Source organism: Heteronotia binoei, chromosome 3, assembly GCF_032191835.1.
Source record: "Heteronotia binoei isolate CCM8104 ecotype False Entrance Well chromosome 3, APGP_CSIRO_Hbin_v1, whole genome shotgun sequence".
In the NCBI taxonomy this organism is placed as follows: Eukaryota; Metazoa; Chordata; class Lepidosauria; order Squamata; family Gekkonidae; genus Heteronotia; species Heteronotia binoei.
Genome location: NC_083225.1, coordinates 86,009,474 through 86,029,897, shown reverse-complemented (window position 1 = coordinate 86,029,897; position 20,424 = coordinate 86,009,474). Strand labels below are relative to the sequence as shown.

Sequence of the window (20,424 nt, the reverse complement as noted above, 5' to 3'; positions counted from 1 at the left end):
AATAGTTGAAACAGTAATTGCAAGCCTGCAGATCATTTTCTCCAATAATACAGCCTTACTCTCTTCTTCCTTTCCTTGCACTCAACTCAGCCAGATCTTGCAAAGCAGTAGTTAGGGTGTTGCAGCAAGATAAAACAACCTTTCCCAATCTTAATTTCTCTCCCTCTTTTTCACATATTTCTCATTCATTTCTGTCTCCCTTCACATAATTTTTCCACACACACACCCCTTTCACTTCTTGGTCTCCAGACCTTCTAATTCCTATTCTGCTTGGAGAAAAAAGTTACTTCAGTATTGTAGCAAACCTTTGTTAATATTATGAACAGAAGGTGTGGGGAGGGTTAATATTTCCCTATGATCTAACAAAGTAGTAACAAGTTTCTTTCCCCTTCCTCCACCCTTCATATGCATGATAATGGAACATTAATCTGTTTTAATGGTTATACATATGGAACAGAAGTTACAACTCCTGCCCTGGATAGCCCAGGCAAGCAATTGAATGGAATACTAGAGCCAGGAGGTGGGGCAGGCTTTATTAAGCCATCTTCCTGAATATTCTCCATGCTCCCAGTAGGGGTCAGTCAACAGAGGTTGCCATGACTCCCAGGTGCACACATACTCACACATGCACACGTGAAGAAGTTACAATTCCCAGTTCAGGTATTGGATTGCTAATCATTATTGTGTTGGTGGAAGTTCTGATAACCCTCTGTAAAGGCTATTCTGCTATATGATGAATAACATAATTTTTAAAAATATCATTAAAAATTAGATTTGGAACAAATACCATACCCAGTCTTTCTCCCCTAATGGGGACTGAAAGCTGCATTGTTCTCTTGTCCTCCATTTTATTCTCACAACAACTTTGTGAAGTAGGTCTGGATGAGAGTGTTTCACCCAGCAACCTTCCATGGCAGGTTGGGGATCTGAATATTAGAGACACATGACAGGTTGCATAAAAGCTCTCTTATTACATGTTGTCTGTCATGAAGATGACCTGGTTCAGGGTGTTCCAGCTCCCTTCATTTTTGGTACTGCAGCTTACATCATTATAGTGGCAGGTTTTCAAACACACAGCATTATTTTCTGAATTATGCTTGCCACAGAGACCCTTACCTTCAGTTGCAAATAGCACGGTATGGTGATGGTTTGTCTCACCTGGACCAGGATTACCCCATGCCTTTCAATTTTGGTCATGGAACTCCCACAGTCATTCTGAAGCTGGTGGCCAGTTTTAAGTCTCCTGGTGTTATTCTCTGATGAGTTATACCTGCCAGTGTGGTGTAATGGTTAAAGTGTCAGACTAGCATCTGGGAAATCCAGGTGCAAATCCTCATTCTGCCATGGAAGCTTACAGGGTGACCTTGGGCCAGTCACATTACTCTCAGCTTAACCTACCTTACAGGGCTGTTGTGAGGATAAAACAGAGGAGAGGAGAATGATGTGCACCACTTTGGGTCCCCATTGGGGAGAAAGGTGGGACATAAAGTAAATAAACAAACATGGACAGACACATCAATTCTTTTATTACTATAGATTAATGGTAACAGCAAGTCAAGTGATTTGTTCATTTTGTTATTATATTTAATTTTGATCAGTGTCATGTGGTGGCGCCCAGATGGAATATCTGTCCAGAGGCCCATAGTGGCCATTGGCAGCCCTGGAAAAGTATCATGCACATCTAAAATCAGATTAAATGTGTGACTCTGATTGTAGTAGATCATTTTTCTCCCTAAAATGGAGGAGCAAAGCCAGCAGTCTGTGGGATCCTGTTCTCCCTCTGAAGGCATCAAAAGAGATGGTACAATGAGGTCTTTCCTAGTATTAGATCCTGATATTGGAGATTCACATCAAAGTCTTGTAAGAAAGTACTTCTTTTCTCATTGAGGAATTAAATTGGTAATAGATGCAGTGATAGCCACTAGCTAGAGGGATTTAAAGGGAATAAGATCTGTAAAGGAGATGTCCAACAACAGCTGCTAGTCATGATACTACTAGCCAATTACAAAATGGCATTAAGTTGCCCCAAATGCTGGGAAAGCCAAGCATCCTGCAATGGAGACAACTGCTTCTGAATGGGTGCTCCAAGAAGAGGCAAAGGTAAGGCCTCTTGGACTCTTCAGAAGTAGCTCCTGCATCCAAGATGTGAAAGAAAGCAATGATTGGTTCTTTTCTCTAGGGGAACAGATCTTCTTTGGTTTCAGTTTCCAAAGGATGACGATAATTACAGAGGGTAGTCATGTTGGTCTGCAGTCAGAAGAGCCAGATCTGAGTACAGTAGCATCTTAGAGACCACCAGGCCTTGGATTCAGCGGGAGCTCACAGGAGCACAGCTCCTGAACCTTTCTGAGAGTTCCACCTCTTCCTTCCCATCTTGTCCATTGAATAGTAGGTACAGCTATATAACAATCCTGGATAAGCTCCACCATCTATTTTTCCGCAAAACAACCCCTGGAGACCACATACAAGATATGCACATACAAAAGTCAAAGCTTGCTGAGTCAGATATTTGTCAGATACCTGACATCTCATATCTGATAAAGGGAGCTTTGACTTTTGAAAGCTAATACTTTGAAAATCTTGTTGGTCTCTAAGGTGCTGATTGATTGGAATATGGCAAGGGAAGGGGAGTGTATTCCTTCTGAATGGCCACAAGAAGAGCCCACAGATGTAAGAAAGTCTTAATTTGTAACTGTGCCACAAGCCATCCTTACTCTGCTTGGTGATAGGACATATGTAAGAGTAGTACAGTAGCAAACCTTTGTTAATATTATGAACAGAAGGTACTGGGTTTGCTGGGCACTGTATGTTGCACTGGTTCTGCTGGGCTCCCTCCCTCCACTTGGACTGTGTTTCTGTCCTTGACATCAGCTGGCATTTTCAGACTGGCAATGGGTTCTGCTGGGCACTCTGGGATTGCATTGGTACTGCTAGGTACTCTGTACATTGCACTGGTTTTGCTGGGCTTGCAAAAATGCTCCCCCCTCTACTGCAGTGATTTTTCTAATTTGACTTTAGTCCTTTGGAAATAATGGAGGATGGGGGCACCTTCTTTGGGGGGTAGTGTGTTTCTTAACATCCAGTCTAATGCAGTTTGCAATTATTATTTTGTGATGCTTTGACTAGTGTTAGTTAGTAAGGTAAAGGTGGTTTGCTATTGCCTGCTTCCACATCAGCCCTGCTTAGCTTCTGAGATCTGATGAGATCAGGCTGTCCTAAGGCTGTCCAGGTCAGGGCTAGGTTCAGAGTGTGAATGGCCAAAGGTCACCCAGCAAGCTTCCATGGCACAAGTAGGGATTCAGACTTGAATATCTCAGATCCAAGTCATAAGAACATAAGAGAAGCCATGTTGGATCAGGCCAATGGCCTATCCAGTCCAACACTCTCTGTCACACAGTGGCCAAAAAATTTATATTTATATATACACACACACACATATAGATACACACTGTAGCTAATAGCCACCGATGGACCTCTGCTCCATATTCCCATCCAACCCCCTCTTGAAGCTGGCTATGCTTGTAGCTGCTACCACCTCCTGTGGCAGTGAATTCCACATGTTAATCACCCTTTGGGTGAAGAAGTACCTCCTTTTATCCGTTCTAACCCGATTGCTCAGCAATTTCATCGAATGCCCACGAGTTCTTGTATTGTGAGAAAGGGAGAAAAGTACTTCTTTCTCTACCTTCTCCATCCCATGCATAATCTTGTAAACCTCTATCATGTCACCCCGCAGTCGACGTTTCTCCAAGCTAAAGAGCCCCAAGCGTTTTAACCTTTCTTCATAGGGAAAGTGTTCCAAACCTTTAATCATTCTAATTGTCCTTTTCTGCACATTTTCCAATACTATAATATCCTTTTTGAGGTGCGGTGACCAGAATTGCACACAGTATTCCAAATGAGACCGCACCATCGATTTATACAGGGGCATTATGATACTGGCTGATTTATTTTCATGTGTTGTTAGTCCAACACGTAAACCACTATACTATGTTGGCTCTCGTGATAGAATAGTGTGTTGGATTTTTTTTTAACTGGCATAATTGTATATAGAAAGTTAAATAAAATAAACTTTTCACTGTTTGCCTTTCTTTTCTGGCCATGATGATTATTATTATTCATTTTATTTCATGATTATTACTGAAAATAATTTTGTCATATAGAGGAGGGGCCCTGACTTGGACAGTTCCAGCCTAGCCTGATCTCATCAGATCTCAGAAACTAAGCAGGGCTGACATGGAGGCAGGCAATGGCAAACCACCCCTGAACGTCTTTTGCCTCGAAAACTCTATGGGACCACCTTAAGTCAGCTGTGACTTGATGGCAAAAAAATAAAATATTGGAGGGAGGTGTTTAAAAATTATCCGCCCCAGGTATGAAATAGGCTAGGTATGCCATTGAGATAAGGCAGTAGAAAAGCCTGCCAGTCTGACCTGTGCGGATGCTTTCAGTCCTAAGGCAACTTTTTCAAATTCAGTGTCATAGCAATATGAAGCTTTCAAGTGCCTGCATTCTTTTTTCCATTTCAGAGAGCCTGCTTTTTCCACAAGCTAAACAATCCCTAACTAATTATGCAAAGAGAAGGGCAACAGAGAGTTCTCAGCTATGGAAGAATAAAAACGATAGAGCCTTTTTATGGCAGATAAAATTCTTCTCAAGGTAAAATGTTGTTTGATGTATTCTTGTGCAATTGATCACTAAGAAAAAACTCTCATTTGGATTTGCAGCAAGGAAAACATTTGAAAACTAAAATGTATCCCATTTACTCACATACACAGTAACATTTTAGTGCTCTTTCATAGAGGAAAAATAAGGGTATGGAATTTCTTCTCAAAAGCAAAACAACCCTCAAGGAATCTTTATACAACAAATCACTTTAAAACACACTTGGGTAACATCCTACCCCCCCTCCCCCAATATTCCTTTTCCAAAGCTGGCTAGATCACACATTGCTGAGAACAACAAACTTTTGCTACTAACATGCTAGGAAGACCATGGCTCAGAGCTTCAGCAAAGTGAACTCCACACAATATCTCCCAGCAACTTGCCATACACAATCGGACTTCCCCAGAACTACAACAACTAGGGCTGCTTGGGTGGCATAAGGAGGGGGAAAGCAAATGGGGCTCAAACTCTCACCAGACAAGGTAACCTCATGAATGTTTGGGGAGATCTACAGGCCAAGCATAATGAGAAGTAGATGAGTAAGATGTGCTCTTTGGCAAATAATGATGGTGCAGTGAATAAAAAGGAGAGGATGCAGAAGGCCCCTTACATGGAGTGGCAAAATATCTTTGAAACCCCTGTCAATAGAAGAAGAATGCTTCTATGCTTTTTTTCTGCACTGTCAGAGGCAGGAACACAAGAACTATCTAGTCAGCACTATATTTCCTACAGCAGGCAGCCAAGATCCTCTGAGAACCTCAGAAACAGAGCATGGCAGCCACACTACTCCCCTGTTGTATGTCTACAGCACCTGATGCTCAGATGTATACTGCCTCTTAATATGGAGATTCTATTTATCTAGCATTCATGGCACCTGTCGCATCAACCATCACCAGTGGTCTGACCTAGCCTCAGATCGCAAAGCATGGAGGCACACCATCCACCAGGCTGTTTCTTCTTTTGAGAACGCACGCATAGCTGGTCTTGAGGACAAAAGGAGATTGAGGAAGAATCACACTGCTACAGCACCAACCCTAAATCAGACTTTTCCCTGCAGCCACTGTGGCCGGACCTGCCTGTCCTGCATTGGTCTTGTCAGCCACCAGCGAGCCTGCAGCAGACGTGGGCTATTGCACCCTTCTTAAATCTTCGTTTGCGAAGCCAAGCCGAGAGAGAGAGCATTCAAAACAGCCACCCATATACCTATTTTCCACACTATTTGGCTGAGTGTAAAGGAACTTGGGATCTTGCTGGAGGGTGCATACATTTAAAGAGGCTATCTCATCAAATTCTCTGCTCCCAGATAGAACTGCCACCATGGGAGTGGGAAGATGTTGGGCGTTTTCGCACTGACCTTACTCGGGATCGACGTCCCTCTTCACCGCGCAGCGTCTGCGCGGATTTCGCACTAATAGCTCCGCAGAACCCGGAAGAGCCGCAAAGTCCCGCGGCTTTTGCTTTGCAAATATAAACTGAACAAAAACCAGTTTACATTTGTGACGCAGAAGCCGCGGGACTTTGCGGCTCTTCCGGGTTCTGCGGAGCAATTAGTGCGAAATCAGCGCAGACACTGCGCGGTGAAGAGAGACGACGATCCCGAGTAAGGTCAGTGCGAGTAAGGTCAGTGCGAAAATGCCCGTTAACTCTTCCTGGATCTGACTGATTGCTTCAACAGCCAGAGCTTGTTCGTGACATATTTATCATACACTTTAATCATGGTTCAACTCTGTCCCTGAAATGACATTCTACACTACACTCGGGTTCACCTCTGGGGTTCTTTTGTTTGTTTGTTTCTACATTACACAGAGTTCACTCCAGTTTTGCCCCACAATTGTCCTGGGATATATGGATGCTGTTTTGCCCAAGGTTTTCCTGCAAGATAAACGAATATGAGTCAAACTCTGAGAAAACTGGGTGGAGGTACAAATGTAGAAAGGGCTATTATCTGGACATGTCACTTTTCTCCAATAAGGCAATTGCCTCCACACCCTCTCCTTTTCAAAATACATTTAAACTACTACTTACCACTAATGGTCCTTGATGGAAGTGAAGTCCTTTAATTAACTATATGTTGAATAAGTATTTTCTTTGTCTTTCCTGAACCACTTAACAATGTGTTTGATTAGGTGGGCATGGAACTAGAGTTATTTAAGCATATGAATTCTTAATTGCCTGCAGCAAATACCCCTGTAGGAGAATGCTTAAAATAATTTTAATGCATGGGGTGTGCACAGACTGTCTGGTAGTTGATCGTGGGAAAGAAAAGTGAATTAGTTTTGTGGGTCCATCCTGTTGGGCAGACGGTTGAACTAACAGGAACTCATTTGCATATTGAGGCAGGAGCCAAGAAGGAAATATTGGGAAGAGCATTTAGATAGATGGGAAAAGAATGTATTAGGAATCAAGGATTAATAGAAGAGAGGCCGATCAAGACATGTCTGGACTTGCCTAGTTATTGGCTTATAATTGCTTGCTATGATAAAATACTTCCTTCTGTTTACAGCTAGATTAACCAGAGTAAAAAGAAATTTTCAAAGAAAACATCATTAAGGTTGCCAGGAGAAAGAGGAAGGCTCAGACCACATCACAAACATTACATAGAAAGTGACGTCATCACACAACGACTTCATTGCAACTCTCTGGAACTGGACAAAAACACAATTGTAAAAATGGCTTCTACCACAGTGTGTTTGCCCAAATATCAGAGTGTTGCCTGGATATCACTGGTGTGATGATTCTACTTCCTGTGTGATGGAAGCAACCGGGGTCATTTTATAGAAAAATAGGTCGTGGAGCTTATTAGCATAACCATTAGCATATGCCCCCCCCCAGCCAAAAGAAACCCGATGTAAGAAAGAAGAGCTCTGGGTGAGCGAGGCCTGCTTGGGCTGGCTAGAGATCCAGCCAGCCTAAGCAGGCCTTGCTCGGCTGGGGCTCTCCTGGGCCACCCCTCCCCCAGTCAAAAGGCCAGCAAGCCACTCACCACCCAAAATCACATAAGAAGTGGAGAAAGGGCGGTGTGGACTTCTCCAGGGGTTAATGAGGGCTGTTGAGGGTGTGGCAAGGCCCTGGTGGCCGGCTGGCTGCCCACTCTCCTAATCCAGGGATTGTAATGCAGCTGCACCAACTATTCAATGGACACAGTAGGTGGAGAGGAAGAGGCGGATCCGTCAAAAAGGTTCAGGAGCTGTGCTCCTGTGAGCTCCTGCTGAATCTGAGGCCTAGAAGCAACAAAGCCTGGGCCGCCTTCTTTCTCCTGGTAAGTCCCCCTACCCTAAGCATTACTAACACAATGCTCTCACTTTATCTCTCAGGGGCTGTAGTTCAGTGGTAGAGCATCTGCTTGGCATGCAGAAGGTCCCAGGTTTGATCCCTGGCATCTCCAGTTAAATGGATCCAACACTAGGTGATGTGAAAAGACCTCTGCCCAAAACTTGGAGAGCCACTGTGAGTCTGAGTAGACCAAGGGTCTTATTCAGTATAAGGTAGCTTCATATGTGTTTTTCATGAATATTTTTTATTTAATATACTTCCTGGAAAATGAAGCCACTGCTGTTGGTGGCCCTGAATGTGAGCCTTCAAATGGACCAAGTAGGGCAATGATTTCATTTTGAAGATACTCGTTCTCTGAATTCATTACTTCCTTTGAGCAGAAGTCAGCTGTGGGCTGTAAAAACCTTTGCAAGCCATGGATCAAATGTTCAGCATGTGAGTTGGTTACGCTCCATTTAAGCCTGTGCTTTATTGGGTTAACCTTTCTTTGACCCAAAGAAAGGGTACTCCCCCCCCCCCTTCAGGCAGATTAGTTGGGCTGTAACTGATATTCCCAAGGAGAAACTCCATTTAAGTTGGAAAAAGAAAAATCAATGAGCAGATGACCTAAGAACTAATGAGCAGTTTGAAACTTGTCCCCGACCCTAATCCTTCCCTGAAGCTGAAGAAATAAGCAAACATGCCCCTTGTGTTCAAAGTACCAAAACTGTATACCTGTGAGAATGCAATTCCAAAAGCCACTCCAGCTATGATGCCCATATTTGTCTCCATAAAACTGGTCACCAAATCATAACAGCCCTGTAAAAACAAAGGCAGCCAATTACTTTTGGAATGCACATTCACTTAACTTTGATTTTAACTTTTATTCAACAAAAGACAGGTATTAATGGCAACAATACAAATTATTCAAGGGGAGAATACTGACATCATGGAGGTAGAAATAGTGAATAACTTTATAAATTTTGTATTTTAGAGCACTGTTAAAATGTGAGGGATCGTTTTTTTAACAAAATAGTCCCCCCCTGCCCCCGCCATAAAAGCATAGGCACAAGTCCAGTACAGAAACAATACAGAACAACAAAGAATATACATACTGAGATTCATGGGAGAATTATTTAGAACAATCAGGGCTTTTTTCCCCAGGGGAACATTGTGGAATGGAGTTCCAGAACCTCTTTGTGAAAACAAAATTCTCAAAAAATGTTCAAAAGTTCGTGAGGGTGTTTCTCCTTCATTTCCATCTGCAGTGTTCTGGCACCTCTTTTTCCAGAAAAAAACAGTCTTTAGAACAATCATTTGGTGGGAGATGAGGATTAAGATAACTTAACAGAAGCCACATCTGCTGACCTTGAAATGGAGAATGGTCTTTGATTCTAATTGACAGGTTTTGATTGAATACAATCTTATAACCCCTTGACAACGGCAACCAAATTGTATGATTGGTTTAGCATTTTTCAGCAGAGGTTCAAAGCACCAAAGTGTAGGTTTTATGGACTTTGATTTTCTGTGCCTGATTAAAAAAAATACTATGAGCTAAATCAGGGATGTCAAACATGCAGTTCAGGGGCTGAATCAGGCCCCCAGAGGGCTCCTATCAGGCCCCCGAGCAACTGGCTGTCATCTGCTTCCTTCTCCCTCTCTCTTGCTTCCTTCTGCATAACAGCTTGCTTTGCAAGGCTTGCTCAATTGCACAAAAGCTACAGAGCAAAACCTCTATTTTCTCCATTGGTTGAGGCTTGTTTTGCTAGGCTCTCTCAGCTGCACAGCAGAGCTACTGAGCCAAGCCTCCCTTCTATTGGGTGAGGCTCCCCCCCCCCCGGTCCCCTGGGGAAGGAAAAGAGCCAGACCTTCCTTTGCCCAGTTTCTTGAATCTCATGGGAGAAATACAAAGAAAGCATCTTTAAGACCAATGAGTGCTAATATTTTAAGCATGTTTTAAGTTTTTGAAAAAATATATTTGTGTTTGTGTTCTTTATAAAATTTATATCTCTGCTACCTTGTAATGTACTCGATGACGAGACATGTTGAAGGCAACATACTTTATTAGATGGTACATCACAAGAGAGCGAATGGCGGGCCAGGTCCCGATTATATACATGCCCCGGAACAACCCTCCGTGAGGCCAGGTCCAATCCTGGTCAGTTAAACTTCCCGCCACAGATCTTGATTGGCGGTGCGTATTAGCGAGTTACTTCCGGGGACCAGTGGGGTTCCACTGGTCACCTCTGTAGCGTGCGCTGTGCTGTACGTAGAGATTAGAATGCAGGACATAACATACCTGATCTTAAATAGGTACACACATGGCCCAGCCCAACATGGCTCTGCCCAACCCGACATGGCCTGGCCCAACAAGGTCTCATTTATGTCAGATCCAGCCCTCATAAGAAAGTTCAACACCCTTGAGCTAAATCCTAAGGTCTCATTCCATTTCTGTTAGAATTTTCCTCCAGTGCAAGCAGCCTTGTGCCAATAAAAGAACCTCTTTGGCAACTCACCAAAGGCTCTTCCAAAGCCTCCACCCAGAATTAAGGATTGATCGATATCCTTATTCCTAACTGTTATATTCTAATTTGTTGACACAGATTCTAAGCCTAACTAAAGAGAGATTCTCACTCTAGCAGTAGAAAAGAACAAGAGTCCAGTAGCACCTTAAAGATTCTTGCTCTTTTCGACTGCTACAGACTAACATGGCTACCCGTCTCAATCTATCCCACTGTATCAGCTTTGATCTGAACATGTAACTTCCATGGGACTATGAGCATGAAGTCATATTCTCTATTGTAAGTGGCTTGAATGTTGAAAACAAAATTATTCCTTAATAAACATCATGTTATTATAAGACTTCTTAACCTGCTTTTCAACAGAGAATAATGTTTCAACTTTACCCTAATTCAGCAATACTTGTATTCTGTTTCATAACTCTGTTTAATTACTATGCCTCTTTTGTATAGTCTCACAAGGATTAATATAAAATTACCAATAAAGTTACCTGGCAAAAATGTGTTGCTTAAGGAGAAAATTTACTAATTAATGCACTTGTGCTCTATTTTTGCAGTAGACAATTATTCCTTTATTAATATTTTAGGGGGAAATGTACGCATCAGAATTTGCTTGTAATACATTCTGAAGATGGGTATCAGTGCATTAGCACTGGTTAAACTTCCTTGGACTGCTGATAAGTAAAGCATGTAAGATACAGAATAGAGCCATCAAACAGCAAAAGGGTGAACCATGCTTTTCAGAACATGTCTGCCCAACACATCTGCATTCAAGTGACTTTTATCCTTCAGTCTCTCCCTGCTGTATCAGAGCTTTGGAAAGTAAATGAGAAGGACAGGTAGTTTGAAAAAGCACCTCAAGTCTTTGTCTGCTAAATCCCATAATAATCAGACACAAAGGAATCTTGGCTAAGTAAGGGTGGGGAAAGAGAAGCCAAATAGATTCTTTGGTGGTCTCTCTTGGTGTAGGCTCTAAACCGGATGACAGTGCTATGCTACTAGCAGTCTATAGTTCAACTGAAGCTATAAATGACAGCAAATTGGTTTTTCATCCATCCACATTAACATTGCTTGTATTGGCTCCTGCCTTTCTGATATTTGTTGTCAGATTGTTCTTGAACTCCTCAATTCTGTTATGGGAATCTCCCTTCCCATAATCTGACACAATACAGATGAAGGATGGAGAAAACATAGATGGGACCATTCCTGATATAATCTGTTTGTTAGGGACTGGCAATTTCTAGTATATTTTGTTAACTAAGGCATAACGCTCTGACAGCTTTATCCCAAAGGCAGAATCCCAAAGGCGAATCTCTCTCTCTCTCTCTCTCGGCTTGGCTTCGCGAACGAAGATTCAAGAAGGGTGCAGTAGTCCACGTCTGCTGCAGGCTCGCTGGTGGCTGACAAGACCAATGCGGGACAGGCAGGTCCGGCCACAGTGGCTGCAGGGAAAAGTCTGATTTGGGGTTGGTGCTGTAGCAGTGCGATTCTTCCTCAATCTCCTTTTGTCCTCAAGACCAGCTATGCGTGCGTTCTCAAAGGAAGAGACAGCCTGGTGGATGGTGTGCCTCCATGCTTTGCGATCTGAGGCTAGGTCAGACCACTGGTGATGGTTGATGCGACAGGTGCCAAGGGATTTCTTCAAGGAGTCCTTGTACCTCTTCTTTGGTGCCCCTCTATTTCGATGGCCGGTGGAGAGTTCGCCATACAGGGCAATCTTGGGAAGGCAGTGGTTTTCCATCCTAGAAATATGCCCTGCCCAGCGCAGCTGCGTCTTCAACAGCAGTGCCTCGATGCTGGTAACCTCCGCCCGCTTGAGAACTTCAGTGTTGGTCACAAAGTCACTCCAGTGGATGTTGAGGATGGTGCGAAGGCAGCGCTGATGAAAGCGCTCAAGGAGTCGCAGGTGATGACGGTATAAAACCCACGATTCGGAGCCGTAGATGAGGGTTGTCATCACAACCGCTTTGTAAACATTGATCTTTGTGCCTTTTTTCAGATGCTTGTTGCTCCACACTCTTTTGTGCAGTCGGCCAAAGGCACGGTTTGCCTTTGCCAGCCTGTTGTCAATCTCCTTGTCGATCTTAGCATCTGAGGAGATGATGCACCCCAGGTAGCTGAACTGCTGGACTGTCTTCAGAACTGATTCACCCACAGTGATGCAGGGAGGGTGATAATCTTCCTGGGGTGCAGGCTGGTGGAGAACTTCTGTCTTCTTCAGACTAACTTCTAGGCCGAATAGCTTGGCAGCCTCTGCAAAGCAGGACGTCATATGCTGCAGAGCTGATACCGAGTGGGAGACGAGTGCAGCATCATCAGCAAACAGTAGCTCTCGGATGAGTTTTTCCATCGTCTTGGAGTGGGCCTTTAGTCGCCTCAGGTTGAACAGGCTGCCATCGGTGCGATAGCGGATGTAGACACCATCGTCATCATCTAGATCTACTGTGGCTCTTTGAAGCATCATGCTAAAGAAGATCGTAAAGAGAGTTGGCGCGAGAACGCAGCCTTGCTTTACACCTGTGCCTATTGGGAAGGTCTCCGAGAGGTCGTTGCAGTGTCTGACTTGGCCTCGCTGGTCTTCGTGTAGCTGGATGATCATGCTGAGGAACCTTGGGGGACATCCTAAACATTCCAAGATTTGCCACAGGCCTTTCCTGCTAACAGTATCGAAAGCTTTGGTAAGGTCGACAAAAGTCACATACAGAGCCTTGTTCTGTTCCCTGCATTTCTCTTGGAGCTGCCTGAGAACAAATACCATGTCGGTGGTGCTCCTGTTAGCTCTGAAGCCGCACTGGCTCTCTGGGAGGAGTTCTTCTACAATGGCGGGCACCAGTCTGTTCAGGAGTATTCTGGCAAGGATTTTGCCTGCGATGGAGAGCAGGGTTATCCCCCGGTAGTTGGAGCAGTCTGACTTTTCCCCTTTGTTCTTGTATAGGGTGATGATGATTGCATCGCGAAAGTCCTGTGGTAATTTGCCTTGTTCCCAGCAGGTGACAAGTACTTTGTGAAGTGAGCTATGTAGTACTGTGCCCCCATGCTTCCAGATCTCTGGTGGAATTCCATCAACTCCTGCTGCCTTGCCACTTTTCAGTTGCTTGATGGCTTTAACAGTCTCTTCTAGAGTGGGGATCTCATCCAACTCTGTTTTCACTGGTTGAAGTGGGGTGAGGTGAATTGCTGAATCTTGAACTACGCGGTTGGCACTGAAGAGAACCTGAAAATACTCTGACCACCGGTTCAATATGGATGCCTTGTCTGTGAGGAGCACTTGGCCGTCTGCACTACGCAAGGGACTCTGAGTCTGATATGATGGACCATATACTGCCTTCAGGGCTTCGTAGAACCCTCTTAAATCACCAGTGTCTGCACACAGCTGGGTTCTCTCAGCAAGCTTGGTCCACCACTCGTTCTGAATGTCTCGAAGCTTGCACTGGAGGTTGCTACATACAGCGCGAAAGGTTGCTTTTTTCCCAGGACAGGAGGGCTGAGCAAGATGTGCTTGGTAGGCAGATCTCTTTTTCGCCAGTAAATCTTGGATCTCTTGATTGTTCTCATCAAACCAGTCCTTGTTCTTCCTTGTGGAGAACGCGAGGACTTCTTCAGAGATCTGCAGGACGGTAGTTTTTAGGTGTTCCCAGAGTGCTTCTGGAGAAGGGTCTGTGGGGCAACTGGGGTCCTCAATTCTTGACTGGAGTTTTGCCTGGAAGGCAGCTTTAACTTCGGCTGACTGGAGACTGCCAACCTGAAACTTCCTCCGAGGGATACCTCCTCTCCTGGGTGTGGGTTTAAAGTGAAGACGGAGATTGCAGCGTACAAGACGATGATCCGTATGACATTCTGCACTGGGCATTACTCGGGTGTGTAAGACATCTCGAAGGTCTCTCTGGCACACCAGAATGTAGTCGATAAGGTGCCAGTGCTTGGACCGTGGGTGCATCCAGGTTGTCTTCAGACTGTTCTTCTGCTGGAAGATAGTGTTGGTGATGGTGAGCTGGTGCTCCATGCAGAATTCTAGCAGGAGGCGCCCGTTGTCATTGCAGTTGCCAATGCCGTGTTTGCCAAGTACTCCTTTCCAGGCTTCCAAGTCTTTACCTACTCTGGCATTGAAGTCGCCAAGGATGATCACCTTGTCCTCTGTAGGGGTCTTCCGTACGAGGTTGTGTAGATCAGCATAGAACTTGTTCTTTTCTGCAGGATCTGCTTGAAGGGTTGGGGCATACACACTGAAGAGTGTTGCATGCTGCTTGTTTTGAAGTGGGAGGCGCATGGACATGATGCGATCTGAGTGACCTGTTGGTAGGTTTTCGAGTTTGGAGGCAATGGAGTTCCTGACCATGAAGCCAACGCCAGAAAGGCGGCTCTCAGCCTTTGACTTACCTGACCAGTAGAGGGTATAGCCAGCACCGTGTTCTTGAAGACTACCTTCCTCAGGGAAACGGACCTCACTGAGAGCTGCTATGTCGATATTCAACCTGAGAAGTTCGTGGGCAACTAGAGCAGAGCGTCGTTCAGGGCGACCACTGTCTACTGTGTCAAGCATGGTTCTGATGTTCCAACACGCAAGCTTTAGTCTTTGCACACTTTGTGAGGCAGGTGCATGCCTTTTCTTTGTTGTTATTTTTTGACCGCAAGTAAGGATGCCCGTTGACCGCAGCTAGCCAACTGGGGTGGAGGAGACGAGCTTTGTTTAGGCCACCTTTTCTAGGCCCCTCTCCGTGTGGAGCAAGCAGTGCTGTCCCTAGATAAGGCTGCTTGGTCGTTCAGGGTGCTGCCGAAAAATGCTTTCGTCTCCGGGTTAGCATCAGGCGACCAATACCCTGAACCGCCTACATGCAGGATCGGGACTGCGGCTTCCAGTGGCACCTTCCACCTGCCGTTTCGCCCCTTGCCCATCGCTGCAGGACTTGATGCGTTGTGGGTTGTGTATGTGGATATGCCCTTCAGGCCTGCGCAGAGGAATTTTTTAGGTGAAGCCCAGTGTGCGCGGTACTGGCTCCACCCTTTCACCTGGGGGTCATCTGCCATGGCCCAGTAAGCCGGGACGCCGGCAGCGAGTCCTCCAGGTGGTAGGTGTTACATTAACGAGCTCTATCTGCCCAGGTTTGATGTTAGAGTTTTCCTTCTCTTAGGCTGGCAAGGTTGGTGGGCCCAGCCTGCCCATCCGGTTATACCGCCGGACAATTCGGTCGCACCATAACGTAGCAAACTCTGTGAAAAACGGGGGGGACCAGCGAGAAGGTGTTGCTACGGATGCAGTAATGCAGGAGAGGCCATTGCAGTGACCATCTGCCAGGCATAGCCAGACAGTGACCACGCGGCATTCACTACACCGGGAGAGGAGAGGCTATGTATTGCGCATACGCTTTGCCTGGGGGGGTAGGATACCCAGAGGGAGCCCACCCCCCACCCCCCCCAAAGGCGAATATAACTTTTTTGCATTATAGCATTCTACTTGTGACCAGTGTTTCCTCTAAGCTGAGTTAGTATGAGCTAGCTCACAGATTTTTAGCCTCCAGCTCACACATATTTCTTTTAGCTCAGGAAAAATGGCCCCAGAGCACAAGAATTTATGCAGTAGCTCACAACTTTAATGCCAATAGCTCACATCTTTAATACCAGTAGCTCACAAAGTAGAATTTTTGCTCACAAGACTCTGCAGCTTAGAGGGAACATTGCAAGAAACCCCACTAGACGTTTTACATCACACTCTTCTGAGAGCTAGACAGGTTTCAATATTCTGCCTTTTATGAGACATCATTAACCTACTACTCCAGCCACCTTATGGGGCCCTGCTTTAGGTGACCCTGCTGTCTAATGCTAGGCTGATTGCAACCTGAGAAAAGGCCTTCTCAGCCATGGCACCAAAATTTTGTAACTCCCTCTTCAGACAGACTTGTCTGTCTTTATCTATCATAGCCTTTTGCCAGCAGGTGAAGCCTTTTTTTCTTTTGTTTTAAATATTTTTAATGTTTTCATATTTGAACTGTTTTGTTTATTGCTTAGGGACCCTGAACTAAGTGGAAAGGAAGCACAGAAGTGCTTTAAATGAAAACAGAATAATTCTGAGCTTGGCCCCAGTGTGGCTCAAGAACAGCGCCACACAAGGGTGCCTACCACCTAGGCAAGGCATCCCCTGCCCCCCCAGTCTCCCACCCCCCCATGGACAAAATGCTCCCTTGGTCCCCCCCCCCCCTACAGGCGCCAGCCTCGCCTCGCTGCCTTACCTGAGAGGCGGTAGGGTAGAGCTCCCTTCGGTGGTCATGCTGAGTGCCCTGGCCAGCAGCATGCAGCATGACCTGGCTGTGGGGGCTGCGATCCAGACATCCGGATCACAGCCACACCCGCCACCTTTGCCTCTGCTGCTACCTTCTTCCTGCATGATTTAAAACGTGCAGGAGGGAGCAGGTTAAAGGACCCACTGATCAGCTGATCGACAGGGCCTTTAACTGCAGTGAGAAGGGCTCGCTGACTCCCCTCCTGACACCACGGGGGAGGCGATTCAGTGCCTCCCCACAGGGCTGCACCCGTACACAGCTTCCTAGGGTTGCCTAATGAACATGCTGTCTCTGATTGAGAAACACAGAGAATGGAGCCAGGTACAGACAAAACACTTTTTTTTTTTAGGCCTGGGGGAGCCCCCTCAGATTTGAAGAAACATTCTAGAAGTTAAAAGAGGGGTAAAATCCTCCACAAATGGAGAAGCACTTTCTGAAGGAATTTCATAACCCTCTTTGATGCTGTATTTGGCTTTCCTATCCCCATATCTGATTCTCCCCCAGCTCATCCTATCGATTGTACAGTTATTTTGGGGCAGGGGGGTTCTTTTTCTTCATCATTGAGCTAAGGTGATCTAACCTACTGGGCACAGTTTCAACGTCTCCTGCTCTCTCCAATTGTAATGCATCTGTCTTCTTTCTTTCCTGTAGCTCTGGGACTGGCCAAGGTCACAAAGACTTCTTCACCCACTTCTAAATTACTAAGCACTTTTCTGATCTATCCTCTTTCTCCTCCAGGAAAAACTACATTTGTCAGTGCAAAACAAAAAGAAAACACAAAACCCTTTTTGCTCTTCTGTAACAAGGGAAGTAACAAAACAGCTATGGGGAGGGGTAGAGTCAGAAGCCAGAGGAGAAAGCAGGGGGGCAGCAGTGTAATTTTCCTTTGAGTTTCTCACAGGTCCCCACTTGTTAAATAATAATAAAGAAATCATTACTTCTTCTATGCAATTTAGCAAAGAAGCATAACGCTAAAGACTTTCTGTTCCAATATGAAAATACTCTTCCAGAACGTACTGAGGAAAAATTGTTTTTCGTACACTGCACAAATCAGGAGTTGCTCTAAACCATTAAGCCATCTGTTCAACATGTTTATTCATCCAGTTTGCTCTTGCTAAGTCACCATGGCTTTTGCAATCCCCTTTGGCTTGGGGTCAGTTTTTTGCTGTGTTCTGCCAACAGTGCTGTGACTCCAATAACATTATAACAGGTGCAGTCAACATATCTAATGAAGCATGGTGTTTAAGTCAATCATCTCTATTTTCTCAGTGCAGGGAAGCTGTTTGCATCCAGTACACGACATGATATTTCAGGAGACAAGTTGCAAAATGGGGAGGGAAGGAGTATGCTTCAAGACAGACCTGATGACTGACGTAAGTATCAAGGTTATTTGAGACTCCTTGTGGAGTTCTCCAGTCCTGACAGCTAACTCTCTATGGCACAAGTCAGGATGAGAGTTGTGGACATCAGAAGTGAGTTTAGAAATCACTGGTGATACATTCAATGTAGTTATTTGAGGGAAAAAAACAAGTGTTCTAAAACACTGCCACATAAGGATAAGTTTGCTAAGCAACTTGCTAGGTATCTTTCTTTCAACACATTTTGTACCTTCTTACCAAAAAACCCTACAAGAAATCTATGAAAGTAAATTCATACCTTTTGGTTTACTTTAGTAGCAGCAATTGTCATGTTTTGCAGGTCCTGGATATTACAGTCACTGGAATTCATGCAACAGCTTGGGGGGATGCCATGATTGGTAAAGTAAGTGCTAATGCTCCAGTTGGTGTAGCTCTGTATACCACAGCAACTCAGCTAAAAGAGCAAAATAAGATAAGAGGAGGGAGAAAAAGAGCAGTTACAAAAAGCAGGAAATGTCTTATGGACATCATAATATGCTATTAATGCACTAAAAACAACAAATGCCAAAGCAGAATTTAAAAAAAGAGAGAACAATCAAAACCTTTCTTTTGGGAATCATTTTCATTATTGCAGCACCATCAATGTGCATGGTGTGTCATAGAGCAAAGAGGAAAAGAAAGAGAGGCTCATCCTTGCTGTGAGGAGCTTCCAATCAAAAATTTGGGGTTGGCAGAGACAACAGAAGAAGGAGATGAAGATGGACAGAAGAAGAATGGGTACTGAGTTCAACTGCACAGGCTCTTGCTAACAACAGCTCCTCTGCTCCTGCCCTTTGCAGCAGCAGGAAGAGAATACAGGGTAAATTATGACCTGCACCAAGCTATTTCCAGCACCTTCAGGATAAGTCATGCAGTAACATAACCAGAAAACACATACCTTGATGCTGAAAAATAATAATGATGAGAATACCACAAACGTGAATGAATTTGCTTTTTATGAAAGTAGGTACTCTGGGCTTTGGCTGAGTTCCAGTAACTCTACCTTGTATGCACAGGGGAGTCTCCTTTGTTTAGCATGGAAAAGGAGAGAGCCCCATATGCCAGCCTGAGCCTCCTGAATGGTCAAGGCTATGAATCACCCTTTGCTGGCAAAAGCCAGGATGGTACATTGGTCAGAGATTCAGATTAGGAGCAGGGAGACCTGGGTTCAAATCTCCACTCTCCATGGAGCTCAGTGTACGATCTTGGGCCAGTTATCGACTCTCAGACCTCAAAAGACTGTTGAGAAGTCATTTGCTAACACTTGTATTGCAATCAATACAGCCCAGCAACCCTGAACTTACACTTTGTTGTACATCATCCACTGCATGGCTCTTCTCGTCGATTCCATTGTAATGCACGATGGCATCAGTATATGTCCTAAGGAAGGTGTCCTTGATCTAGAGGGAAATTTAGACAGTGTGGTGAAACTGTATCTCATATCCATATGCAAAGCAGAATTTCCAAGGCATAAGTGCTCAACACTTATTTGTCCCCTCCCCTCCATTCAGGAAATGATTAAAAAAAAGGAAACACGTGAATTTATACAAGGCAAAGGGAGAATGTGTGTTACTCCTGCCATTTCTTCTGAAGAGCATAGGCCTCATTTTGGGCAGCAGCTCACAGGAGCAGAGCTCCGGAACCTCTACATTTTATTGTGTTCTTTCTTTCTTATCCCCCCTCCACCAAAATACTTGCTTCTGGGCTCCATTGTTCAAACCCCCTGTGAGAATTTTGCTGAACTCTACGGTTTGACAAACTTTCTAATATTTTTCTTCACAGAACATGGGGAATAACCAAAACATATTAAGCAGGCAGATGGAAATCTTCATCATGCCACTGTGGCAACATAGGAGAAAGTAATTTAAAAAGTATAATGGGAGTAAGGTTTTATTATGACAATAATAATTCAAGAAGCATTTTAAGGTAGATGCTAAGCTGATATAATTTAGTATACCTTCTGGTGACACCAGGGGTGTGTGGTATATGCAAATGAGTTATGCTAATGAGCTCTGGCACCTCTTTTTCTACAAAATGACCCCTGGAAATGCACAGTCAGTAATGCCAAAGGTATCAGAACATTCAGTGGTCCTTCATTCTGACATCTACTGATGCAAGCTGTATGTGAAATCTTTTATTTAGACATGTCAAGTCAGAAGTAGGAGATGAAAACAGAAGCAAAATTTGGCAAAATTATCATACAACAAACCCTGTCCCCTCCAAGTCTGAGGGAAGTTTCCTACATCTCCCTGAACTAACTAGACTTGCTGACTTGGGCAATTAAGACATTGTTGTATGAGGAAGGACTAAGGCCAT

At 44.6% G+C, this 20,424-nt stretch overlaps 1 protein-coding gene across 1 annotated transcript in view; it reads right to left on the bottom strand.

The window, feature by feature from the left end:
* The window catches only part of TSPAN7 (tetraspanin 7), a 162,865-nt gene that overhangs the window by 9,285 nt on the left and 133,156 nt on the right, over positions 1-20,424 (bottom strand). Inside the window, exons 4-6 of the mRNA XM_060234120.1 lie at positions 19,413-19,508; positions 18,368-18,523; positions 8,653-8,736 (exon numbers count right to left, since the gene is read on the bottom strand). Of these exons, the coding sequence (XP_060090103.1) occupies positions 8,653-8,736; positions 18,368-18,523; positions 19,413-19,508 (336 nt within the window). The remainder of the gene's footprint in view (positions 1-8,652; positions 8,737-18,367; positions 18,524-19,412; positions 19,509-20,424) is intronic.